Here is a 22,229-nt window from a genome sequence, read left to right on the forward strand (position 1 = left end):
GTCCAGGCAGTAGTGTCTCGCAAACGTGTGCAACGAAGCCCACATAGCAGCCTGGCAAATGTCTTGCAAGGGCACAACTCGGCCCAAGGCAGTTGTAGTGGCCGTGGCTCGAGTGGAATGAGCCCGCAGCCCAACAGGTGGTTCCTTCTTAGCCAAGGAGTAACACGCCTGGATGCACATGATAATCCATCGAGAAATGGTCCTCTTGTGCACCGCTTTCCCTTTCTTAGCGCCCGCGTACCCAACAAAGAGTTGATCATCCACCCGGAACTGGCGTGTGCGATCCAGATAGAACGAGAGCGCACGTTTTGGGTCCAGACGGTGGAGCCTCTCCTCCTCTCTCGAGGGGTGCGGAGGCGGAAAGAAGGTGGGCAATGTGATGGACTGCCCCATGTGGAAGGCCATGACCACCTTAGGCAAGAAGGAGGGCCTAGTCCTCAAAACAACCTTGTCCGGATGGACTGAAAGGAAAGGAGGCTTACAAGAGAGGGCCTGGAGCTCACTCACTCTCCTGGCAGAGGTGATGGCCACCAGGAAGGCAGTTTTCAAAGAAAGAAGGCGAAGTGGACAGTTATGAAGCGGCTCAAAGGGAGCGCACATCAGAAATGTTAGAACCAGGTTCAAGTCCCACTGAGGCATCACGAAAGGAACAGGAGGAAAGGTATGAGTGATGCCTTTCAGAAATCTGTTTACTATAGGGGACTTGAACAAAGAAGGTTGGTCAGGCAGCCTCAGAAAGGCTGAAAGAGCCGAAAGATAGCCCTTGATAGTGCCCAGAGCAGAGCCCTGCTGGGCAAGAGAAAGAAGGAAGAGAAGAATCTCAGAGAGAGGGGCATTGAGAGGATCCACAGCCTTTGCTGTGCACCATTCCACAAATCTGTTCCACCTACAGGCGTATACCGTTTTTGTGGAGGGACGCCTGGCTGCCAGAATGATGTTGCAAACTTCAGGAGGCAAGTCAAATGGCCTCAACTGTCGCCGCTCAATCTCCATGCATGGAGGTGGAGACTGGACAGGTTCGGGTGGAGGACCGTCCCCTGCTGCTGCGACAGAAGGTCCTCCTGAAGAGGCAGACGAACCGGGGGATCGACTGACATACTGAGTAGCTCGGGATACCAGTACCTTCGTGCCCAGTCCGGAGCCACAAGGATGACTTGTGCCCGGTCGCGCTTGATCTTCTTCAGCACTCTGGGCAGAAGAGGTATAGGCGGAAAGGCGTACAACAGACCGCAGCTCCACTCGCGACGAAAAGCGTCTCCGAGTGAGTGCCGCCTTGGAAATTCCAACGCGCAGAACTGATGACATTGCGCGTTCTCTTCGGTGGCGAATAGATCTAACCAAGGCTCTCCCCAACGCAGAAAGAGGCCTTGCGCCACGTCCGAGTTCAGACGCCATTCGTGATCCATCGAGCACCGACGGCTGAGTTCGTCCGCCCTGGCGTTCAGAGAACCTGCCAGGTGTTGAACCACCAGAGTCACGCCCTGATGTTCCAGCCATTGCCAGAGGCGCAGAGCCTCCTGGCATAGGGTCCACGACCCCACACCGCCCTGTTTGTTGCAGTACCACATGGCGGTGGTGTTGTCCGTGAACACCTGCACTGCACTCCCTCGGACAGACGGGAGGAATGCTTTCAGTGCCAGACAAATCGCCCGCAGCTCTAACAGATTGATAAGGAGCCGGGATTCCGCCGGAGACCAGAGTCCTCTGATCTCCGCCTCTCCCAAGTGGCCACCCCAGCCCTGGAGGGACGCGTCCGTCACAACTACGTGCTCCGGTTGGGGAAGGGAGAGGGATCTGCCGTTGACCCAATCGCGGTCCGTGAGCCACCACTGCAGCTGTCTCGCAGTGCCCTCCGAGATCAGGACATGGTCGGAAAGGTTGCCCCGGTGCTGGGCCCACTGAAACTTCAGGTCCCACTGCAGAGCCCGCATCCGCCACCGTGCGTGATGCACCAGAAGGATGCAGGAGGCCATCAGAAACCGCAGCGTCAGCCTGACCGAAACCCGGGATAACGGCCTGAAGATCGGAATCAGGGCCTGAATATCCCGGACTCGCTGTTCGGGTGGGTAAACCCGAAACTGCGCCGAGTCGAGAACTGCTCCGATGAAAAGGAGCTTCTGAGAGGGGCACAGGTGTGACTTCGGCACATTGATGGAAAATCCCAGCCTGTGCAGGAGATCCGCCGTAGTCTGGAGGTAGTTGACGACTGCCTGGGGCGAGCCCGCCTTCAACAACCAGTGGTCGAGGTAGGGGAAGACTGAAACCCCTAACCTGCGCAGATGAGCTGCGACCACCGCCATCACCTTCGTGAACACCCGTGGGGCGCTGGTAAGGCCGAAGGGGAGCACGGTAAACTGAAAGTGCTCGAGGCCTACCGTGAACCGCAGGTAACGCCGGTGGGCCGGCAGGACGGGGATGTGGAAATACGCATCCTGCAAGTCCAACGCTACCATCCAGTCTCCTGAGTCTAGGGCAGCCAAGACCTGAGCCAGTGTCAGCATTTTGAACTTCTCCTTCCGGAGGAAGCCGTTGACGTTCCTCAGATCCAAGATAGGGCGTAGGCCCCCTTTGCCCTTCTTGGGTACCAGGAAGTAGTGGGAGTAGCAACCACGACCTACTTCTGGCCCAGGAACGCGCTCGATGGCCCCCTTGTCCAAGAGGGCCGAAACTTTCTCCTGCAGGAGCCGCAAATGATCCCCCGATACGCGGTGGTGTTGCGGTGCCATGGCTTGAGGGGTCGTCTCGAAGGGGAGGGAGTAGCCCCTTCGGACGATCTGCAGCACCCACCTGTCCGAAGTGACTGTGCGCCAGTGAGAGTGGTGATGGCGAACCCTGCCCCCCACTGGCGTCACATGGGCCGAAAAGCACGGACTAGGAGGGTTTAGAGGCGGATGCTGCGGGGGCAGGTGTGGACTGGTTCCGCTTGCCTCCCCGACCGCCTCCACGGCGGTTTCCACGGGCGCCGCCGCGCTGGACGACAGTTTGCGGCGAGTGGCTGGCGGCACGTGTGGGGACGCCCCTTCCGTGGCCACGAAAGGAGCGAAAGGCACCCACTTGCTGGCGCGGGGCCGAGAGGCCCAAGGACTTGGCCGTAGCCCTGGAGTCCTTAAAGCGCTCGAGCGCGTGGTCTGCCTTGTCGCCAAAGAGGCGACGGCCATCGAACGGCTTGTCCATGAGGGTATTCTGGACATCAGCCGAGAAGTTGGCGGATCTGAGCCAGGCGTGGCGTCGAATCGCCACCGTCGTAGCCATCGCTCTGCCCAGCGAGTCAGTTGTATCCAGTCCGCACCTGATCGAATACTTCGCTCCGTCCCGGCCCTCCACTAGGGCTTGGCCAAGTTTGGCCCGTACCTCCAACGGACACTCTGGCAGCAATTCCGCCACCGTTTCCCATATAGAATGGGTGTAACGGCCCAAGAGGCATGCGGTGTTGGAAGACCGCAGTCCTAAGCTAAGGGACGAGAATACCTTTTTGCCAAAGGCCTCGTACCTCTTGGATTCCCGGTCCGGGGGAGCCGACGGGAAGGCGGTCCGGGAGTTAGAGGCCTGGATAACCAGACTCTCAGGGGTGGGGTGGGTGGACAGGAAACATGGGTCGCCCAGAGCCGGGCGGTGGCGTCTGGCCACGTTCCTATCTACAGGCGAACCTGTAGCGGGCCTGGACCAAGTGCCCAAAAGAACGTCCGACAAGGCCTCATTAAACGGCAGCAGAGGCTCCATGGAGCATGACTGCGGCTTAAGGACCTCAGTGAGGAGGTTAGTCCTCACGGCCGCGACGGGGAGCTCAAGGCCCAAAGCCTTAGCAGCCCTCATCAACACCACACCATATGTCGCGCCCTCCTCCGAAGCCACGGAAGGAGGAGAGACGAATCCAGTGTCTGGAGAGGTGTCCAGCCACTGGCCTCCCCAAGGTCCCCTGTCCAGTCCATGTTAGACTGACATTCCCTTGTCAGAGGGTCCTCAGACCACTCCCAATCCTCCTCTTCCCCCATCTCCTGAGACTCAGGGTCGTAAGTGAATGAGGATGGATCATAGGGAAGAAAATCCCCGACCGGCGTCGAGATCGGCGCCGACAGGCCCCGTCCCGACGCCGGAACCCATACAGAGGAGGCATTGGGGACGGCGTCGGCCGAGGCCGACGCCGGAGGGGACACCACACGGACCGACCCCGGGGGGGGTCATAATGTCCACCGGGGATGTTCCAGCGCCCGACGAGGGCCGAACGGCACCCTGCGGCGTCGGGCCCGGAGGCACCGACGACGCCGGGACCGCTGAACCCTGCGGCGCCGAGCCCGAGGGCAGCGGCGGCGTCGGGATCGTGGAGCCCTGCGGCGCCGAAGACGCAGGCGGCGTCAGGGCCGAAGCACCCGACGGCGTCGGGGTCGCATCCCCCGACCCACTAGGGCCCCCAGACGGGTTCACTGGGCCCGAAGGCGCCGCGGAACCCGTCGGAGAAGAAAGGGACCTCATGGCCATGAGGAAGCGCTCTATCTCCTCCGGCGTCGCGTTCAGCCCAGGGACCGGGGGGTATGGAGCCGAACGCGGCGCCCGCGACTCCTGAGGAGCCGCGTGGGCGGTGTCACCCGAACCCCCGGCCGCATCGCGCGAGCGTCGGGGGGAGTCGGAAGAGCGATGATGTCTCTTCGACTTCTTATGCTTCTTACCTGACGACTTGGACCCGGAGGAGTGGCGCCGACTCCCAGAGCTGTGACGGCTCCGCCCCCGCGACCTGTCCCTCGAGCTCCCGTGGGACCGGGACCTCACACGGCGCGGGGCCGACTGGCGGATCTCGAGTCGCCTGCGGGACCGCTCCCGCCTGGCCTTCCTCGAGAGGGCCCGACAGTCGGAGCAGGCCTCGTCGTCATGGTCGACGCCCAAACACGTCAGGCACAGGCGGTGCGGATCCGTAATCGACATGAGGCGTTCGCACCCGTCGCAGTGCTTGAAGCCGGGCATCCCTACAGGCACCGTCAGAGTCGTGAAGACTTCGAAATAGATCAAAAAGATCCAAAAAGTTAGTCAAAAAATGACTAGGGAACTGCTTTTTCCAGATCTGCGCTGGCTGGCGCGGAAAAAAGAAGAACTGACGTCAGCACGCGGAGGCGACGTCTAAGTACTCCGACGACGTCATCACGGCGCCCACGACGCCGACGACGGACGCGGAGCCGCAGACGACGCCTACCGACGCGCAAGGGTACTGCTACGCAAAATTTTCCGGATCCAGTCTGACGCCTGGGGATATTCTAAGGTAAGGAATCTATCACTAACGTGTCTCTTTCAGATATATATATATATACACACCTCCACCGTGGAGTGCCGGATGATTGTCAACGCGTATGGGATAATCCTATAATCAATATTGAGCGGCGTGGCGGATCGTCGCTGCAACTGGCACCACCAGCGCTTTGGGAGCATGCCAGTGTAAAACGCCGAACTTTGGAATTAAACGGAGACAGGCGTGCCCCCCGTAATTGCTTGCAAAAGTGGAACCTGGATACGAGGAGTAAACTGAGCCAGGACTGGTTTTCCGGGAGTTCGGGGGTCGGGGTTACGCGGAATACCGGTAAGGCAGCGCAGCTGCAAAAATCTCCTCATTTAGTGTGGGTTACTACGTGTGGCAACGGGAGCTGGGTCTTTCTATTTGGTCGCGCATCGGCGAAAGTGCGTTACCATTCCGGTCTGGAGCAAGAGCGGAAAAAACTGAAACAAGAATACGAACTGTGTAGGGAAGAATGTTCAGCCAGGGAATTAGAAGCCCAAAAACTCTTCGAAGGGACAATGCGACCTGTGCATAAGGAAAGAGGGGCGGCGGCCCCAACAGGCAATATGGACCTAATACAACAACTACAGAATTATGAGAAATTGAAAAAGAGGGAGATCTCACGTTGGTGGGAAGTTGCTTGGTGGGAAGTTGCTTCCCTACGTAAATATTTGGAAGTGGATCGTGTCGCGCGGGGACTCAGAATTATGATCACCCTTCATACGAAAACCCTGATATTGAAATGCTCGGATAATGGGCAGAGAACAGTGCAGCCAGCTCTATTAACATGGTGCACATCTTATTGAAGTATGCAGAAAAGGAACGTGTAGAAGTGGTGGCAAAAATTAAAGAACTAAATGACATCCTTGATAAAAATTACGATAAAGCGCGAATCAATAAATTTAAGACTGACTTGAAGGGCAGATTAGATAAATATGAAAGGCGCATAAAGGATAGAAAAGCCACGAAATTCACCAGGGATCGTATTGATTACGAATCCGGAAGAATTTATACTTTTGAAAAAAAATTCGACTTGGCGAGACGACAAAAAATTCAGAGTGGCCAAGTAGACCAGCATACGCCTCCCAGAGCGAAGTAAGCTCTGATACTGGTTCGGAGCAAGAATTGGTTGAACCAAGGAGAAGGGGATCCCGAGATGTGAGGCTAGCTGTTACGGAGGAATTCCGTTTTATATTGATGGAACAACAATCTGACCATCGCATGGGAAGAGGGAGGGGGTGGGCGGGAAGAGGCCGAGGAAGAGGAGACAAAGGCGAAGAGGTGAGGGATACAGGAGAAGCGTAAGGAGGGCAAACAAAGAGAACACTGCGCTTGAATACACGGAAATAACTAATATATTAAATGATAATGCAACTATTATTAACTAATTCTGTGGAAATAACAGAGGATGAAAAAATGATATTGAGCCTGGGACTATCCTATTGTGACAGCAATAAATTTAATTACCCAAACAGTAGAATGGACCTATATCAGTACATCCGGAAACTCAAGTTAGCGAAAATGCATTCAGGACAATGTATCAAAATCCCTCAACCTGAAGAACAAAACCCGACTTCAGAGAATTATATGAATTTTTTGAATGTCAATAATATACCGGCACTGGAAGACATGATAAGCCTGCTTGACGACACAAATCAGATGGAAAATGAGGACATTTTGGGAATAGGATCTGGTTTGAACGAAAACTATCACACACCTTTCAGAGCACTATCCAGATTTTTACCACAAACTGTGAGAGATAATCTGGACATCTTTGGAGAGAATGTAACAAGGGACCTGAAAAATCTGTCTGCTTTGGAGAATCACAATAAACATAAAATGGATCCCAGGAAAGCTTTATTTCACAAGACAGTGAAAAAATTACAGGATGAAGATGGACTCCTTGGGGGGGCGTGGCCAAGCCCGAGATGGCGGCAGACGTGTTTGTGTAAAGCTCCGCGTTGAGCTCTCCCCCTACGGGTCATTTCTCCGACACATTTATCCTGTACAGACCCTAAGAAGCGGAGACGCAGTGCAGAGTCGACTGGCACCCCTGAGCCGAGCTAGAGCCGCGGAAACGTACGCTGGCCGCACCGGGAGGGAGAAGAGCTGACTGCCCACCCGCTGGAACTCTCCTCCGGTATAAGAGAGGCCTGGGAGTGGCGATCCCCCCAGTGTAATCCTGGGCTGACGGCGAAGCGGCGGTGGGATGGCCTGCATATCTGAGCAGAGGCTTGCACCGCGGAGGGGTTCGCTGGCCGCTCTTGGAGGGAGGAAAGCCGCCTGATTCACCAGCCGGATATCCCAGCCGGCATTTGGGTTTGCGCCAGACCAGAGATGTGCTGCGGCCTACGCGGCCTTGCCATGGAGACCCTACGCTTGGCGGCATCTGAGGCCTTCTTGCGGCGGCATTGGAGTGCCGGACATCTGGGCGCTGTGGTGGGGTGAGTAACCCCCATTGCTACTGCCGCTGGACGCCCTCCCTGGGGAGTGACGACGTGGTTGGGGCCTAGTGTACTGGAGCCTCTACCTGGCGGCCTGAAAGCGGCAGTGCCCCTCCCTGCCCGAGGTAATCTAGAGGCCTTGGGACTGCCCATGCTGGAGAGGAGCCCAAGTGGGATCTGTGAATACAGGAGGCCCCTCAGTGCTCCAGGGGTCAATGAGGCACACGTGCTTGAGCTGCATGGAACGCACCTCTTGGACCCTGAAGACGCCTTTGGCCGTATATGCACTGTGCGGAAGGTGTACTGCCCATGTCTGGGGGAGCTAGAACTAGGGCTGGAGCCGGAGGCACCTAGGCCAAGGGAAAGATGGAGAAGGCAATGAAGTCGGCGGAACAGGAGCAGACGGTCTCCAAGCTAGATGCGATGCTGGCGGCGATGGAACGGTTGGAGGAGTCGATGCAGTTGACCCGCACCTCTCTGGAGACGAAAATCGACAGCGTCGCATTAGACCTAACACACATACGAGCGGATCACAGAAAGCTGGCAGACCGCACCTCTGCGCTGGAGACCGCCGTTGCGGACATTACCCCCAAGGTCACGCAAACGGACAAGCACCTGCAAGACAACCTTAACCGAGTAGTGTTCTTGGAAGATCGCGCGAAGGATGCGGTAGCGAGGGCGCGAAGAAATAATGTTTGCATCGTAGGCCTGCCGGAGCGATGGGAGGGTAGGGCACCTGAACTTCATATGGAGACCTGGTTGCGGAGTCTGCTCCCGGAAGGTACGCTCTCTCCGTACTTTCTGGTAGAACGGGCTTACCGGGTGCCGGTCCGACCACCTCCGGCAGGGTCCAACCCTAGGCCGATGCTCATTCGCATACTGAACTACCGGGACCGTGATGCCATTCTGCGGGAATCCAGAAAACTACCGGAGATATACGGGTCGAAACAAATTGTGCTATTCCCGGACTATACAGTCCAAGTGCAAGGCTAGAGACATTCCTTTCTGGCGGTGAAGCTTCGACAGCTAAATTTGAAGTATTCCTTGCTATTCCCGGCGCGGCTGCGTGTGGTAGCCCAGGATAAGACCCATTTCTTTGCCACCCCCGAGGCGGTGGAGGCGTGGATTGACTCTGGGGTGAGCACGGAGCCTGGGGCGGCAGAGTCAACATCGCCCTTGAGGCGTGCCCGGGGGTCCTGGCGCCGCCACAGACACAGGTCCACGTCGACGGGGAGACACACTGGAGGAGGGGCAGTGAGCCCCCCGGCTGATCTTGTCCGGCACGAACGGCAGGAAGTCCTTCGGGTAGTGGCGGATATCAGCGGCTCCCTGGGTGCGGAAGCCGATTTGGAGGCTAGCCCAGAGGAGATACCCAGCGACGACGAGCATCTTTATGGCACACCGGACTCACAGGTATCGATGGAACTACCAGACGTCACTCCCAGACTGCTGACCAGATACACTGAAGCGGGAGTGGAATATCCGATACGTCCAGACTGCACCTGTCGCGAGCACTGCCCTGTTTGCCCCAACCATCGGGGGACACTAGTGAGGTGTTAATGGCAGAGCTCCAAGTCCGGACAGTACTTTTGTTTCCCAATATGCTGGTGCAGTGAGTAACATAGGGGAGGAGATGATAGTAATGCCTTGGTCTTATTTGATGTTTGGGGTGCTCCAGCAGAGGGAGGGATTCTGCTCTCGGGAGGAGGGGAGGTGAGCTGCCCCGCTCAGAGGTTGTGCCCATTAATACAGAATCATCCTGGGCAAGCCTCAGCCATTCGCCCATATGAGAAACGGCTGGCCTGGGTCTGGGGGGTTGTTGGAGATACCATGGCTGAGATCAGAATATGCACGTGAAACGTGCGCGGGATGCACACACCGTCACGGCGCTGACGCTGTATTGCCACCCTTGCTTAATGACGGCCATCATGTCTCTCTCCCGAAGCTTGACAGAGATGAAACTCAGCTGGGGTCTTATCGCCCGTTAGCGCTACTGAACACAGACTATAAGATCTTGGCCTCCGTTCTAGCGCAGCGTTTGGCCCCCCTTGTGACTACCCTTGTTCACTCGGATCAGAATGGCTTTGTGCCAGCCCGTAGCACCTCGTACAACATTCGCCGGCTATTCAGGGTGCTGAGTGTTGCAGTGCACCAATGGCCTCACTCTGGATGCCTAGTGCTCGACCTAGAGAAGGCATTTGACTCTGTGGAGTGGCCATACCTGGTGTCGGTGCTGGAAAAATTCGGTCTCGGGATTATTATATTAGCATGGTGAAACTTCTGTATCAGCGGCCTACTGTACAGGTCCGCACGGGCAGGTTGTATTCAGACCCTATCAGAGTACATAGAGGAACCAGACAAGGATGCCCCCTGTCCCCCTTAATCTTTTCGCTGATGATGGAACCCTTGGCGGCGCTACTGCGGACCACTGGTGCGGAGTGGGGTATTCCCTTGGCGGATGGCATGCACGCGGTGTCGCTTTATGCTGACGACCTACTGCTATACATCAGGGATTTGACCCGCTTCCCGCCGGCACTTACTGCTATTTTCCGTACGTTTGGAGAGATGTCGGGACTCAGGGTCAACTGGGCTAAGTCTGGTGTGTACGCATTCAACGACGCTACGCCGGAATGCGCAATCAAGGTCCAAGACGAACAACTTGTCTGGCACTCGACCATGTTTTGATATTTGGGGATACGGGTGTACCGAGACCCTGCTAATGTTCTGGAAGGTAATCTGATAAGGGCAATATCCTCCCTGGGAGCACAGATGACGTTTTGGCAGACACTCCCTCTGAATGTGCCCAGCCGAATAACGCTAACGAATAGCGCTACCCAAATTGCTGTACTTCCATGCCAACCTTCCGGTCTATGTCCCTACACGCACCTTTCGTGATCTGGAGACCTTAACTCTGAGCTTGATTTGGAGTGCGGGCGTCCCAGAGTGGCCTTGAGGACACTTTATGCATCCCCAGAGGATGTTCCCAACCAGGAGCTCTACTACATAGCTGCACAGCTGCAGTGGGTGACCTATTGGCTGAGTGGAAAAAATCTGGGCGATACGGCCACGGACACCACGATGCAGACATCCTCACAGGTACATGCGCTGTTTCACCCTTTGGCGAAGATCCGTTGTCCTGAGCAATTACACCTGGCAGTGGCGCGGAAATGCTATGTGAGGAGTCTGTAGCTTACCAGCTCCACGAAGCCATACGCCCCAAATCTGCCCCTGCTGGGGACGCCCAGGGATGGTGGAGCTTTCACAGAGGCGATGCTGGCCAGCTGGGTGCAGTCAGAGGTGGATACTGTCGAGAATCTATTTACAGAGGGGGCATTGAGCCCATTTGGGGAACTGGTCACTGGCACGGACCTCCCTGCGGGTCAATTTTTAACGCACGCAACAATCATTCACACGTTGACACAGGCCTGGGGTGATCTTTCAGAAGAACCGCTAACTCATTTGCTAGTACAGTACATGCAAGTGATTGGGAGAGGGTCCCATGTGGTGCACTGGCTGGCACAGGCCCTACAATTCCACACCCAGCTTCCCACCCAGCGCTTGAGAGACAGATGGACGGCGGACAGGGGTCGGATCTGGACTGATAAGGAATGGGATATGGTGCTGGCTAGCGCAGTTAACGTCCCCCGTAATTCCCGCTTTAAGATTATCCAATACTACATCGTACACTGAGCGTACCTATCTTCGGACAAGATTAATAGCTATTTTGGATTGGTCACGTCAGCATGCCCAAGATGCGGTCTAGTAGACGCTGGCTACTTACACATGATCTGGTCCTGCCCCTCGCTGCATTCTTATTGGCGCGTGCGGTATCAGACTTATTGTTTGCAAGCGTAGGGGGGGATTTACAATTTACATGGGAAACGTGCATACTAGTCCTATGCAAGCGGACGAAACTGACCGAGTCCCTAACAGGTTCTGTGATCTTGGTTACATAACTGCAAAGCGGCTTATCACCAAACGCTGGAAGAACGGTGATCCTCCCCAAATGACATATTGGTGCGATTCCTTTGACAATTGGGCAAGAGCTGAAAGTGTGGTCCTGAATAGGGAGGAGAAGGCGGGGCTTCGGACTTACCCCATTTCCCAGGCCTGGGATGACGCGCTGGCTGCTTTCCACTGCGCATGCGTCCAACACGAAGCCACACAGCTGTGCCTTCCCTAGTGGTGCTTCCGCGTGCGACACTAGCGTGGGACATGTCCCCTCCTCCCTGTTTCTCACCATTTTTCCCCACCCCTTCTTTCCCCCCATGCTCTCCTCCGTTTCTCTCCGCCCTCCCCCCTCCTTCCCTCCACCCCGGGCAGCCTGTGCCTCTCCACCTTTTCAAGTCCCCCCCCCCACCTGTAGGTGATTGATGCTGCATTAAACTCTTGACACTCCACACACGTGACAACGCGCAACGCTCAATCAGCCACTTTCTTTCATTTTGTTTCTTTTTCTTTACTTTATTACATTATTGTATGGTTGTGGTTTATAATGTTCCTGTTCTAAAGTTCTTGAATCAGCAAGTACAATGTTTTGAATATCGAACTGCAAAGGTGCTTATGTATGGGGCCCGCTATAATGATAGGAGGCACAGGCCCAATTGCATAGATGCCCTGACTCGACAAAGGATCACATTTCTTTCCCTTAAGAAATGAGATGGAGGAATTGCTCTCTCCGAGCAAGATCGTTAACCAGGAGGTGTCCTGCGGCTGAGAAGCCTGTGATATTGTGGCCATTGACCACATTGTGATTGACAGAACACTCAATGGCATACTAGCACGATTATTGAAGGGGCGTTACTCTCACTTGCGTATTGCCTTTCTTGTTATTTTACTGTAGCGTGCCCCTTGTCAGGCAATTAGCACCTCACTCCCTTTTTCCAGATGTATATGTTCTTAGATGTACCACTGATTGAAGATTGCGGCATGGCAAGTTGCGACACCGTGGCGAACTGTTGTTGTTGACTCATGTTATTTTGTGCAATCACAAGTTCTTGTCTCCTGTTCCTTATTATGATATAGACGCAGAGTACGTTTTTTGAACATGTAATGCAATCTGGCTGTAAAAATGCAATAAAAGATATTTTTTAAAAAACGAAGATGGACTCCTTATTAAGCCCTCAGATAAAGGAGGAAATGTTGTTTTGTGGGGGGGTTGGGGGGGGGGGGGGGCAAGACAAAAAAGAAGCTCTTAACCAACTGCAGGATTGTAGTTGTTACAGTAAAATCAGTCCCAAAGAATATGATAAAGTGATGGTAGACTTCTTTGGAAGATTAGATACTTGGAGGAACGAAGGGCTCCTTAGCTGGGATGAACATAAATTTATCAAAAGAGAGAAACCGACAATCCCAGTATTTTACATGCTCCCTAAAATACATAAGAATCCCACTAGTACACCAGGGAGACCCATCATTTCATCCTGTGGTAGTTTATTTGAGAATGCTTCCCGTTACATTGATTATTTTCTTAACCCAATAGCTAGATCCCTTACCTCACATATTAAGATTCGACCGATTTTTTTAAATGCATTTTTGACATCTGTTGGGACAAGGAAACTATGGTCTTACTAACATTAGATATTTCTACGTTATATACCAGCATTAGACACGTAGATGGCTTGCGAGCGAGCATTACCTTAATAGAAGACCAGCTCGCTTTGCTACCCAAAACAGAATGATCCTGGAACTTATGGAATAGTGCCTCACCAAAAATATACTCTTATTTGGTAATGACTTCTTCCTACAGGAACGAGGGACCGTGATGGGCACCTGTTTCGCCCCGAGTTATGCCAACTTACATCTTGGCTGGTGGGAGGAACGGGTGCTCGGGGGCGGTCCCCTTGACCATTGGACTGAACATGTTCTGTTGTGGGTTAGACTTATCGATGACGTTTGCGTGCTGTGGCAGGCAAATCTGGAGTTTGTGGGCCATCATAGCAAAACCACAATAGATGTTTTAGATATCAGAATAAGTCCAAGTGATGACAAATTGGAAACAACAGTTTTTCGTAAAGCAACTGCGGGGAATTCAGTTCTCCATGCGGACAGCGCCCATCCTGCCACATTGATTAGAAGCATCCCCTTTGGGGAATATTATAGAGCAAGGAGAACGTGCAGCAGTCAGGAGGAATTTGATAAGATTGAAAAAGAGATGACCCAAAGGTTCATCCAAAGGGGGTACAAACCAGGCATTCTAAAAGGAGCAGCTAGCAAAGCCAGAAATCTAATGCGACATAAGATATTATTTGAACCCTCACGGACCAAAAGACAGCAGGAACAGTTTAAACTCCAGGGGAACCAGATTAACTCTAGGTTTATCACTACCTTTAATGCAAAAACATAAAGAAGTAAGATCAATTTTAAAGAAACACTGGTACCTGGTAAAAAATGCTAGCTAGACCCTAGGTTTAACCTCTTACACTTTATTGACACATTTTATTTTTGTAAATTGTATGCCATTAATACATTTACATCTTTTGTGTTATTTTAATGTATCCTTTCTACGGTTTCCTGGCGGCGGCGAACAGTCAGGCACAGACTCCGTGAAGTAATGGCACAAAGGTTTATTAATCCGACAAAAGCTAGACGCGTTTCGGCAGCGTACCGCCTTGTTCACTACGTCTGCTTCACACTAAATCAGCATATATATATATATACACATCACTATTGACATGGTTGTCACAGCAACCTCATGAACACGGTCATAGACATAGAGGATCCCTGTTACAGTTCGAACATGACAGTGCAGAAAAAAAGCATAGGCGATCACTTTATGCTGAAACCGTAGAAAGGATACATTAAAATAAGACAGAAGATGTAAACGTATTAATGGCATACAATTTACAAAAATAGAATGTGTCAATAAGGTGTAAGAGATTAAACCTAGGTGCTAGCGTCTGTCCTACTCATGTATAGAAATAGAAAAGACATGCTAATGCCAGGTAACCCTCGATTTTTAAAAAGTCGACTGTTATTTAATGAACAAAAGATCTAAAGAGGGGAAAAGGCTGAGTGGTTGCCGTTTTAAGAAATTGCAAACAGGGGTGAGCAGCCTACCTGTACATAAACATGGGTAAGTGTATGTAGGCATGGCTATCCTGCGAGAGACAGGCTTATAGTAAAACAAGCAAAACGCTCTCTCCTGTCTCTTGAATCGTGCCTGTGTTAGACCTGTTGCCCAAGTGGGCTTGAGGTGGCTCCTGGTCCACCAGTGAAGGAGATGGGTATATTAAAGGAACATGTTAGTACGTGATCCGAAGGGGATTACCGCTAATCTGATTGGTAGAAATTAGGATTCAAACCATGGGTATCAATAAAGGAAAATGTATATCAGAAATGGGGAGGTGTTGCCCTAATAGGCTAGGGATCAGAAAACGGCAAAAAAAGGTGAGAAAGAACCCCTACGGCTTTAAGTGAAGCGCAGTTACTAAGGCTTGATGTGAGGCCAGAGGGCGCTATGGATCGTGGTGAGAGTAAGGTGTCAAGAGGTTGTCAAGTCGTGAGTGAAAAGGGTGGAAAAACTAAATATTAAAAAATATAGAAAAAAATGTGTGTCCTAACGTCACAGAGTCTGGAAAGAGGGGCGTGACATGCAGAGAAAGACCTATCATAGGTGTACAGTTAGTGCTTCTTCCGCATTCATTCCATTGGGGATTTTTGAGTTATACAGGATGATATAGCGCTATTCAAGCCTCCTAAGTGCAAGTTGTCTGTTGCCTCCCCTCAGGTTTTTGGGGACGGTGTCCACCACATAGAAGGAAAGATCTTGCGCCTTGCAATTGTGGGCCGTGTTGATATGTCGTGCAACGGGGTAGGAAGGGTCGTTTTTGCAATTGCTCTAAGATGTTGTAAGATGCGTGTGGAGTGGTGTGGCTCACTGGTTAGAGGCGGCAGACCCGGGACCAGGGTTCAATTCCCGACGCGGTAGGGTCTTGAACCAGGGTCAGCGGACTCGATAATTCTCGCCTCGGTACCTACTCTAACCAGAGATCACACTCGGCAACTCTGGGCATCAGCTTGCCTCATCTCCACAACGGCCCCCCACAAACGCCGAGGATGCCTGGTTTCACCTTGGAGATACCCAGGAGGGAACATCTCACAGGGAAAGCCAGGAAGGGTTCCCCAGCGGTCTATAGCGCCAGGACGCCTCCGGGTAGCAGTGCGCTTTACAAGACACACACATTTACATTTTACATTATGTGTACTTGGTGGATGGTGCTGCCCACGTACATTTTCCCACAGGTGCATGATAAAACATATACAGCGTAGTCTGATTTACATGTGAAGTACCCTCTGATGATGTAAGGGGACTGTCTGAAAGGTAATGTAACTTCTTTGGTATTCACACCATGCCTGCAGGCCTTGCATTTTGCACATTTATAAAAGCCTTTGGGTGACTTAAGCCATGAACCTCCATTCTTGGTTTTGCAAGGAGCGTTGTTCACTATCTCCTGCCTCATAGATTTAGCTCTGCTGAAGGTGATTTGGGGTGTTTTAATGGAGATGGCTCCAATGACAGGGTTGTTTCTGACTGAATTCCAGTGTCTGTATATTATTCTCCTGACTTGGGCATGGTATTCATTGAAACCTGTTATTAATCTAGGTGTCTTGGTGGTAGTACACTCCTTTTTTTTATCTTTAGCGCTGGTACATGTCTCAAAGTCCAAAAGCTCTCTGCGAGTTTTGGTTGCTGCTTTATTTCTGGCTTTGGTAAGTGTTTCCTGGCTGTATCCTCTGTGTGACAGTCTATCGCAGAGTTCACCTGTTGCTTGTTCTAGGCTAATTGTGGTGCTGCAGTTTCGCTTCATGCAGAGGCATTCGGCGTAGGGTACACTTTCTTTGAGAGAGGTGGGGTGGTAGCTATGCACGTGCAGTATTGCGTTCCATGCAGTGGGCTTTCTAAATGTTTTATTCTGCAATCTGCCTCCTTCAACATAAACCTCTAAATCTAGCAAGTGTATGCTTTTACTGCTCGTGTTGCAGGTAAAACTTAGATTCAGTGAATTGTGGTTGATTTAGTCAGAGAAACTTATAGCACTCTACATGGACCCTTTCCACAATATAAAAATATTGTCGATATACCTGACATACATTATCACTTTTTCAGCAAAAGTAGCAGTGTGCACCACTCTGAGTACTTGCTCCTCCCACCAGCCCATATGCAAATTAGCATAGCTGGGGGCAAAGCAAGTGCCCATGGCAGTGCCCTTCAGTTGTTTGTAAGTCAAATTATTAAAAACAAACACATTGTTATCAAGATATGTCGCAGCCATTTGAACAATCATCAATGAGTGCTGGAACATGGGCATAGGTCTTTTGCCATGGAAGTGGTATAATGCATTGAGTCCATCTGTGTGTCTGCTGCTCGTGTAGAGTGTATTAACATCTAGAGTCATTACCAGGTAGTCACTCTCCCATGCTACATCGTATATTTTTCTGAGAAAATCCCCTGTGTCTTTGATGTATGCTGGAAGACCCCGCACGAATGGCTGTAGGAAGTGGTCTATATATCTCGAGGTGTTTTAGAAGAGTCCTCCTATTGCAGCAATTATAGGTCTACCTGGTGGGTCCACTGCATTATTGTGCATTTTGGGGATTAGGTAGAGTTAGGGTAGTCACACTTAAGATACTCAAACTCTTGTTTAGTTAGTAGACCAGCACTCTTCCAGTCGTAGAGTGCTTTGTGAAATCTTTCTTTGATTCCTACTATGATGTTCGGGCTCACACGGCTGTAGCATTCTTTGTCTGATAATTGTTTGTGGGCTTCTGTATTGTACTGTTCCAAGGGCCAGAGGACGACATTCCCTTCTTTGCCCGACCAACGTACTACCACATCTTGTCTTTGTTTGATTTTATCTATCAACTCATTGTACTTTATCATTTTGTTATGGTTACTGCTCACAAATTCTCTGCTACTTTTGTATGCCAGTTCCTTGAGATCTTTCGTGACATTTTCCGCAAAAATATCCAAGCCATCCTTGGGCATCATGGGCATGAATGTAGATCTGGGTTTGAACGGTGTTTTGATAGTACAGGATACTACAAGGCCTGATATAGCGAATTCCATTATCGTTTCTGGATTTAGCGTGTCTTCCATATTAACAAGATCTTGTAACAGGGCCATATCCCCTACTGTTAGAGGATTTGGGTCGTTTTCAGTTTCACTGGTTTTAGCGCTGCGGTTTACTGTGTGATAAAAATGTTTTTGGAGTTTCACTGTGTTTGCTGTGTCTGTATGGGCACTCATTTGCGTCTTTTGTTTCTCTGTGCGCGAGTGTTTTTGCTTTGTTTGTCTTTTGCCCCACCGTCTTTTTTTTTCGTTTACTGTTGTCTGACTTTTTGATGCATTGTTGCTCTCTGTTCTTGGTGGTCGCGGTCGTAAACTCATTAGTCTTTCGAGATGTAAAAAAGCTAATTCCTGCACCACCGTGGGAGCTTTTCGTTTCTCTCTGCCGGCTGTTTCAAAATCCAATTCTATTTCAGAGCTGAACTCAGATTCACTGGGATCTGTTGTTCTTTGAAGTGCCTCTGATGTTTCCGACAGTTGCTTACGGCGGATGTTCTCAAATTTCCTGGAGAATGTATAGATTTTCCCGTTCATATAATGATTCATATCTCTTTGGAATGTCACTGCTTTTCTCTCCTTGATTGATTGCTCGTATTTGGAGAGCCTTGCTTTCATGTCATTAAGCGTTTTGCCGATCTCATCTTGGCGCAGTGATTTTTCAAGTTCCTCGAAGAGTGCCTCAATTTTCTTAAGTCTCTCTCTCTGTCACTGGTGGCATACTTTATTAAGATTTGCAGCATTCTGCTGGACGAATCTGCGCTGTTCTCCGCCCACTCTTTTAGCATCTCCGGGTTCGGGTTTTCATATGTGGGCACCACTAAGATTCTCAGGCCCCTAGGTATATGCCCCATGTCTAGATATCTTTGGAGTGATTTACACTCCTCCCACTTGGCTATCTTGATCTTTTGTAGCTTCTCCAATTCATGAGTCAGTTTAACAATGTCATTAGTTGGTTGTTGTGCGGCGTCCCCTGATTACGTGTGTGTAGAGATGGCGCTACTGTCATCATTGCAAAAGATGTCCTTCGCTGCCTCTTCTCGCTCTTTTTCCCACTCAGCTGCCATTGTCGGATATTTGTTGCTTTGTGTCACTCACTGCCCGCTATGCGATTAACGGGACTACCTCTCCCATAAGACACTCTGTTGTGTAACTTGATCGCTTCAGCCTTCCGACCCCACGGGCTTACCTGGATCTTTTGATCGCCCTCCGGCTTTCGCAAGGAACAGGAAGCTGTTAAGGGATCAGGCAGATTCCGATGATCACTTCACAGGATGACGGCTACGGGGGGCTCTGCGTCTTTCTCTTCTAGAGAACAATACCAAAATGTTCCGGATGCGCAGAGCACCAGAGCGAGGAGGGTCTGTGGCAAGATCCCGGCAGATCTTCAATATACAATTCCAATCCTGGCGGCGGCGAACAGTCAGGTACAGACTCCGTGAAGTAATGGCACAAAGGTTTATTAATAAGACAAAAGCTAGACGCGTTTCGGCGGCGTACCGCCTTGGTCACTACATCTGGTTCACACTAAATCAGCATATATATACACATCACTCTTGACATGGTTGTCACAACAACCTCACGAACACGGTCATGGACATAGAGGATCCCTGTTACAGTTTGAACATGACAGTGCAGAAAAAAAGCATAAGCGATCACTTTATGCCAAAACCGTAGAAAGGATACATTAAAATAACCCAAAAGATGTAAACGTATTAATGGCATACAATTTAGAAAAATAAAATGTGTAAAGAAGGTGTAAGAGATTAAACCTAGGTCCTAGTGTCTGCCCTTGTATATATTAAAAACTCTATGGATGTTTTTTCAGCGCAATGACAGGCTCAATAGCTTAAGCTGTCTCTAGGCCAAACCTTAAAAGTGAGGGCTAGGGAAATAGAAGGTTTTTAGATCAGTTATAGATGGGTGCACTGCCAGTTCATACGCATACAGTGATAGATACAATGAGTGTCCTAGGTGCTAATCGGCGAGTGGACAAACCTGAACTTACTACTTATACCTCTTGATCACAATATACATGTAAGTAGATTGATAGAACCTTGAGAGGAATGCATGACACGCCCCAAATTTCCTTTAAAAATCCGATTATGATTTAAACAGTTACAAGAAGGGAAATCCCTCGTGGGTATTTCAAATAATATGGCACTAGTGAGAGATTCATACTGACATTAGATTACATGTGGGAAGACCATTTTATGGCACCGTGATGACGACTAGATACCACGTATTTGAGGTGACATGTATTACTTTTACTTTGTCACAGAAACAAAGATTTTAACCATTGCTGGATACACTCGTACTGAGTGCAACTGGTCAAGGGCCCGGCTGGGTCGGAATTATCACCAGCTAAGCGGTGAGTTTGTTTTTTGCACTTGGCGGACAGTCTTACCTTGGTGACCTCTTGCCTGAATATCACTTAAAGAATAGTTAGTGATGAGGTTCTTTCGGTTTTTTCTTCCCCCTTTTTTATCAAACATGCAGACCTTCTGACGTTGACACGGCATCTAGGTATGCTTTCGCAATGACGCATGTTTTCACTGTCTCACAATGAATTGGCATGAAGGATGAATGAGCCGCGCACGGATAGGTCACTTCCGCTGCGACGCAGAACACTTGTCATTGCTTGCCGTCCCGGAAACACTAATAATTTTTGTCCCTGCACACATCTATCACAATCACTACCACACATAACCACGTCCTTATAGAATATCGGTAGTATACACCTAATTTCGACACGGATGTGTTGTGGTAGCACTAGTGAAACAAATCTGAGAAAAATCACTGTATGTTCACTGCAGTGGGAAGCAATTATTGTTAGTAACGACCATACACTTTGGTCATGTATGTAAAATCCATTTGTTCAAAATACATGCTAGATGCTACTTATTTGTTTGTTTCAGCCCTGAGGAATCGCGAAGGCGATGAAACATGTGTCGGCTGGCTGTATTCTGCATTAAAGACTCCAAGATTCACTCATCTGTTGAAGCTTTTTGTTACTTCTGTCAATTGGTGTTTGAACTGTTATGAATTGTTACAGAACAATCCATATACTCAATTTAGAGTGCATCGGCAATCCATGTATATTAAAAGTGAGGGCCTTGGCATCTATGCGACCTCCCAGCAGCATCAGGTTTGTGCACTTACAAGGACAGCAGTATCATTTGTTACAAGGATTGCCTATCTTCCAATACATTGTGCGGACCACAGAGTACTGACAACCCTGAGGTGAAACCCATGCCTTAATGATCTTGAGTACCCAGCTAAAGCAGAAAATGCCGGTTTTATCTACTTCTTCGAGTGCTGACATGGGAGCATACTGAAATAAAGAACGCATGGTTTACATTTACGACTTTATTACTCAGCTTCACTTGCCTGTATAATTCCAGCCGTGAACTCAGGTCCCACATCCAGTGGATAATTCTCAATTAAGTAGAAGGCAGCTGCACACATCACCAGCACATGCTGCTGATTATGAACATTCACGCAGCTGCAACAGGGAAATAAAAACAATTACAGAACAGATCAGTCTAGCATACACTGCAATCACATAAGCAATAGCGGTTTATGGGATGCTGCACACTTTGTGGTAACAGGAATGTTAAACCTGGACAGAACAGCCTCTGCTATGAGAGGACAGAGGATAATTTTTCAAAAGTTAGGAAACGTAATCTAACTATCTATGTAGAAGCAGATTAGGGGTTGTATTTATTTATTTGAATGAGTCTACTCTGACATACACACTGTTTACAAACAGCCTACCATGCACCCAGAGAGCCCATAAACAAACCATTTAGTTTTTTCGTGTCTGACTAGCGCTCGGATTTCGCTAACAAGGCTTCTTGTTGCTGGTTCACAGATGGGTTACACAACAAGAATACACAGATAGTGGACTTGAAAAAGAGTTTCAGCACTGTGAGGGTTGGGTTGCAGGATGTAATGGGAGTACCCAAGCTATTGCACAGAGTTGGTGCTTGAACTACCAGCAGTCGTGGCTCACTGAAGGGACCTTGCATTGCTCCTTTAAATAGCCCCTTCTACGCTGACGCTGGGGAGGACACATTATGAGGTGGTGGGTCCAAGTGTGGGGGTCTCGAACTGATGCATCTCTGTCTTACCACACTAACATGCATGAGTCCACAGCGTGGGGCACATGCCAATACACAAAGGTGTATACATTCAAACATACGTGAAGAGTCAGGCATTTGAACATAAATCCATGCGCACATATATATCAACACAGAGGCACTGCCCGCACACTCGCAAAAACTGGAGTCTGGTATTCCAGTGGCAAATGAACTTTGGCAAGACCGGAGAGGATTTCTTGGGACGTCAACCCTGCAACGAGGACCCTGTTCATCACCTTTGTAGACCGAGGAATCTCTGCAGGAAGACTACCACATTACATCTTCAGCATCCTTAATTCCTAGCATCAGGACCACTC

At 50.3% G+C, this 22,229-nt stretch overlaps 1 protein-coding gene across 2 annotated transcripts in view; it reads right to left on the reverse strand.

Moving 5' to 3' along the window:
* Nucleotides 1-22,229, reverse strand: part of HTT (huntingtin) — a 2,178,328-nt gene that overhangs the window by 146,697 nt on the left and 2,009,402 nt on the right. For both annotated transcript variants that reach the window (XM_086964158.1, XM_086964157.1), the window contains one exon: nucleotides 21,161-21,275. In XM_086964158.1, the coding sequence (XP_086820284.1) occupies nucleotides 21,161-21,275 (115 nt within the window). The remainder of the gene's footprint in view (nucleotides 1-21,160; nucleotides 21,276-22,229) is intronic.

Source organism: Lissotriton vulgaris, chromosome 3_2 (genome assembly GCF_964263255.1).
Source record: "Lissotriton vulgaris chromosome 3_2, aLisVul1.2, whole genome shotgun sequence".
Lineage (NCBI taxonomy): Eukaryota > Metazoa > Chordata > Amphibia > Caudata > Salamandridae > Lissotriton > Lissotriton vulgaris.